We start from the raw sequence: 5,596 nt of genomic DNA, 5'->3' as shown, positions 1-5,596 counted from the left end.
CAAGATGGAGAAAATGCGCTTGAAGATTAGAAAGATTAGAAAATATGCCATTGATAGTGAGGCTTGGTATCATTATGCTGTTGGATCAATTGTTACCTTAGTTGCGATCTTGATCGCATTTGTTGTTGCATTTAAATTCTTTAGTTAGAGAGTTATTTGTTTGTTGCATTTAAGTCTTGTATGAACTTTATGTATGAACTTGTATTAATTTGGTCTATTCGGTGTTGTGTAATGAAGATGAGCCGACAATGGATGTACGATGACCGATGCTCTCCCGAGTTCATTAATGGCGTGCAAACTTTTCTGCTTGCGGCTGAGGCAAACAAGCGGGCGGATGGTTTTATGCCTTGTCCATGTTTAGTCTGTAAGAATGATCACAATTACTCTACGTCAAGAACCATTCACGTCCACCTGTTTAAGTCCGGTTTCATGCCCCACTATAATGTTTGGACCAAGCACGGAGAAAGAGGGGTTATGATGGAAGACAATGAAGAAGAAGAGGACGACGACAGCTATCCTGGCCATGGGTTCCCTGAATACGATGATACAACAATGGGGGAAGAAGCTGAGCTGGCAATGCGGGAAGAAGCTGAAGAAGAGGCATCAGATGAGCCCGCTGATGATCTAGGTCGGGCCATTGCCGATGCAAAGAGAAACTGCGCAAGTGATTTGGAGAAGAAGAAGTTGCAGCGCATGTTAGAGGATCACAAGAAATTTTTGTACCCGAATTGCGAAGCTGACAAGAAAAAGTTGGGCACCACACTGGAATTGCTGCAATGGAAGGCAGAGAATGGTGTATCTGACAAGGGATTTGGAAAGTTGCTGGTAATGATAAAGAATATGCTTCCAAAGGACAACGAATTGCCCGAGAGTACGTACGAAGCAAAGAAGGTTGTCTGCCCTCTAGGGTTAGAGGTGCAGAAGATACATGCATGCCCTAATGACTGCATCCTCTACCGCGGTGAGTACGAGGATTTGAACGCTTGCCCGGTATGCGGTGCATTGCGCTATAAGATCAGGCGCGATGACCCTGGTGATGTCGAGGGCGAGCGCCCCAGGAAGAAGATTCCTGCCAAGGTGATGTGGTATGCTCCTATAATACCACGGTTGAAACGTTTGTTCCAAAACAAAGAGCATGCCAAGGCGATGCGATGGCACAGAGAAGACCGTAAGAAAGACGGAAAGTTGAGAGTACCCGCTGACGGGTCGCAGTGGAGAAAAATTGAGAGAAAGTACGGGAAGGAGTTTGCAGATGACGCAAGGAACGTATGGTTTGGTCTAAGCGCAGATGGCATTAATCCTTTTGGGGAGCAGAGCAGCAACCATAGCACCTGGCCTGTGACTCTATGTTTGTATAACCTTCCTCCTTGGTTGTGCATGAAGCGGAAGTTCATTATGATGCCAGTGCTCATCCAAGGCCCTAAGCAACCCGGCAACGACATTGATGTGTACCTAAGGCCATTAGTTGAAGAACTCTTACAGCTGTGGAATGGAACAGGTGTACGTGCGTGGGATGAGCACATGGGGGAAGAATTTGACCTAAAGGCGTTGCTGTTCGTGACCATCAATGATTGGCCTGCTCTCAGTAACCTTTCAGGACAGACAAACAAGGGATACCGCGGATGCACGCACTGTTTGGATGATACCGACAGTATATATTTGGAGAATTGTAGGAAGAATGTGTACCTGGGACATCGTCGATTTCTTCCGAGCAGGCATCCCGTAAGAAAGAAAGGCAAGCATTTCAAAGGTGAGGCGGATCACCGGACGAAGCCTCGGCACCGTACTGGTGCTGATGTACATGATATGGTCAAGGATTTGAAGGTAATCTTTGGAAAGGGTCCTGGCGGACAACCTGTTCCAAAGGACGCTGACGGACGCGCACCCATGTGGAAGAAGAAATCTATATTCTGGGACCTGCCCTATTGGAAAGACCTAGAGGTCCGCTCCGCAATCGACGTGATGCACGTGACGAAGAATCTTTGCGTGACCCTGCTTGGCTTCTTGGGCGTGTATGGGAAGACAAAAGATACACCTGAGGCACGGGAGGACCAGCAACGTATGCATGGAAAAGACGGCATACATCAGGGGCATGCCAGCTACGCTCTTACCAAAGAAGAGAAGGAAATCTTCTTTGAATGCCTGCTCAGTATTAAGGTACCGTCTGGCTTCTCGTCGAATATAAAGGGAATAATAAACATGGCAGAGAAAAAGTTCCAGAACCTAAAGTCTCATGACTGCCACGTGATTATGACGCAACTGCTTCCGGTTGCATTGAGGGGGCTTCTACCGGATAACGTTCGATTAGCCATTGTGAAGCTATGTGCATTCCTCAATGCAATCTCTCAGAAGGTAATCGATCCAGAAATCATACCAAGGTTAGAGAATGATTTGGTGCAATGTCTTGTCAGTTTCGAGTTGGTGTTCCCACCATCCTTCTTCAACATCATGACGCACGTCCTAGTTCACCTATGCGAAGAGATTAGCGTTTTGGGTCCTGTATTTCTACACAATATGTTCCCCTTTGAGAGGTTCATGGGAGTCTTAAAGAAATATGTTCATAACCGTGCTAGGCCAGAAGGAAGCATCTCCAAGGGCCATGAAAATGAGGAGGTCATTGAGTTTTGTATTGACTTTATTCCTGACCTTAAGCCGATTGGTGTTCCTGAATCGCGGCATAAGGGCAGACTGGATGGAAAAGGCACGCTAGGAGGGAATCAAAAAATATGTATGGACGGACATTCTCTCACTGAAGCACACTACACAGTTATACAGAATTCCGCCTTGGTGGCTCCGTATATGGACGAACACAAGAATTTTCTACGCTCCAAACACCCGGAGCGGTCTGATGACTGGATTACACGTGAACAAACCAGGAGTTTCGCCGGCTGGTTGCAGACACGTACCATGCATGACGCCTCTATTGAAGATGACCTGTACTCGCTGTCCCAGTTACCATCTTCGAATATAATGACTTTCAAAGGGTACGAGATAAATGGTAATACATTTTACACGATCGCCCAAGATAAGAAGAGCACCAACCAAAACAGTGGTGTCCGCTTTGATGCAACAACCAAGACGGGAAAGGAAACATATTATGGTTACATAGAGGAGATATGGGAACTTGACTATGGACGTGATTTGAAGGTCCCTTTGTTTCGGTGCAAATGGGTCAATATGACACGATATGGGGTAACGGAAGACCCGCAGTATGGAATGACAACAGTGGATCTCAACAATCTTGCGTATGCAGACGAACCATTCGTCCTAGCTAATGATGTGGCACAGGTTTTCTATGTGAAGGATATGTCTACCAAGCCGAGAAAAAGAAAAGATAAGGAAGCGAATGCATCATACGATGAGCCAAAGCGCCACATAGTTCTTTCTGGGAAGAGAAACATCGTGGGAGTGGATGACAAGACAGACATGTCAGAAGATTATGAAAAGTTTGATGAAATTGCTCCATTCACAGTGAATATTGACCCGAGCATCCAGTTAAATGATGAAGATTTTCCATGGCTACGGCGCAAAGGGACATACGCGAAGAAAAAGTTTCACACCCAAAGATCTGGGATGTGATCGGCTTCACTATCATCACTTTCTTCTGTGTTTCACACCCAGGAGGGAATCTCTGTAATAGTTAGGGTAGTTATGTGTTTTGGCATTTGAAACGCGAAGAAATTTTATGTGCAAACAAATTCTTTCATGCATTTACTGATTTTTTCAGCTAAATGACCCTGAAATTGAAAAGCATTTCAAATGAACTCAGAAAAGGTTGAAAGTTGGCATGGTATCATAATTTCACCCACATAGCATGTGCAAAAAAGTAGAGAGGGTTACCGCAAAAACTGGATGCACTTCGTGTATAAAATGGACAATCTCTTTCGAAGTATCAGGGTTTCGGACGAAAACTCATCCGTTACAAAGGGATTTCATTTTTTAAATAACCTAAGCATTACCAAATTGAATATAATGATAAAACACACTAATATTAAACATAAGAAAAAAGAATCACTGAAAATCTATTTTCAAAGTTAAGTTATTCACAAACTAGTGATTCACACAAATTTCAAATAATTCAAAATGTAAACTATTCAAATTTGTAAACTACCGGCACTAACAGAAAGTTTGTAATTTTTTGTACCTAAAGCAAAAATATTCCCAAAGAAACTCTAAATACAGCAAAAAAACAACTCAAAAATAAATAAACCAAAAATAAATAAAGCAAAAAAATAAGAAAATAAAAAAGCCCACCTACTGGGCCAGAGCGGCCTGCATACGACTAGAAACCCAACCTGTAGTTGGGCCAGGATGCAGGCCCGCAAGCCCAGTAGGCCCACAGGCAGAGTAGGAGAGGTAGGCCCAGAAGGCCTGCTATTGAGAGGAGCTCAATGCAGTGCCCACGTCAGGGCTTATAAACTGGTCCTGGCGCTCCTCAGCTAGCGAGGTGGGACTATATAAACTTCTGCGCCCCTCGCCTGGCAGCGCACACCCTTTAGTACCGGGTGGTGGCACCAACCGGTACTAAAGGGTGGGCCTTTAGTACCGGTTGGTGCCACCACCCGGTACTAAAGGTGGGCGCTTCCCGCCGCTTGGCCTGGCCAAAATCGACCTTTAGTACCGGTTGGTGGCTCCAACCGGTACTAAAGGACCATCCTATATAAGAAAACACTTACGAAAATTTCGTCAGTTTCCTCCCACTTCTCTCTGCTTCATCGCCGCCGCCCCGTCCCGCGCCGCCCCCGTCGACTCCGCGCCGCCCCCGTCCTCGTGGCGCCGTCCGCGTCGCCGGCCCGTCCCCATCTCCGCACCGGCCCGCGTCCTCGTCCCCGCACCGGCCCGCGTCGTCGTCGTCGTCGCCTCGACCTCGCCCGTGCTGTGAGCCTCTGTCCCCCCTCTCCTCTCCCTCCAATCGAAGCCGCCGCGCGCGCCGCCGGCCCCGTCGCCTTGGCTCGTCGTCGCCTGCACACACAACACATACACACACATACACACACACACACACACACCATACACACACATACACAATTTTTGTTCTGTTTTTTGTTTTTTGTTTTTCAGTTTTTCTGTTTTTAGTTTTTAGTTTTTCTGTTATTAGTTATTAGTTTTTTCAGTTTTTTCAGTATTAATGTTATAGAAATGTTAGTTATATAGAAATGTTAGTTATATATAGAAATGTTAGTTTTTTCTGTATTAATGTTATAGAAATGTTGTTATATAGAATGTTAAAGAAAATTAGTTATACAATTTTAGTTATAGAAATGTTAGAAATGTTAGTTTTAGATATGGTCGATGTTTTTTTAGTTTATTATATTTTTAGTTATAAAATTTAGAATTTGCATATAAGAAATCACAATCCAATCATTTAAAAAATGTTACTTTACTTTTGCGGCATATAGTATTTGTTGTCGACGATGCCCGGCCCGCATCCTCGCCGTCGACCCGTTCGCGACGACGTCCTGCTTCAGAGGACCCATGTCCGGGATTGGGCTCCGCCGGGCTGGCACTGGGAGGTGCTACCTGGAGGGGCGCGACGCTTGGTGAGGAACCCGGCCTCGGGTCCCGTCGTCGACCCTGATCTCCTTTGGTGGCGTTC

General features: G+C 45.6%; 1 protein-coding gene across 1 annotated transcript; it reads left to right on the top strand.

Annotated features, from left to right (window-relative positions):
• Window positions 1-237: 237 nt before the first annotated feature.
• Window positions 238-3,549, top strand: LOC123143318 (uncharacterized; the record flags this gene model as incomplete). The annotated part of the gene is made up of 3 exons (XM_044562190.1): window positions 238-1,941; window positions 2,050-2,298; window positions 2,551-3,549. Coding segments are annotated over exons 1-3 (2,952 nt in total), but the record flags the coding sequence as incomplete, so codon positions are not given.
• Between the last annotated feature and the right edge of the window lie 2,047 nt (window positions 3,550-5,596).

The sequence above is a fragment of the Triticum aestivum genome, chromosome 6D (genome assembly GCF_018294505.1).
Source record: "Triticum aestivum cultivar Chinese Spring chromosome 6D, IWGSC CS RefSeq v2.1, whole genome shotgun sequence".
NCBI classification, from domain to species: Eukaryota; Viridiplantae; Streptophyta; class Magnoliopsida; order Poales; family Poaceae; genus Triticum; species Triticum aestivum.
This window is presented reverse-complemented; position numbering and strand designations above follow the sequence as displayed.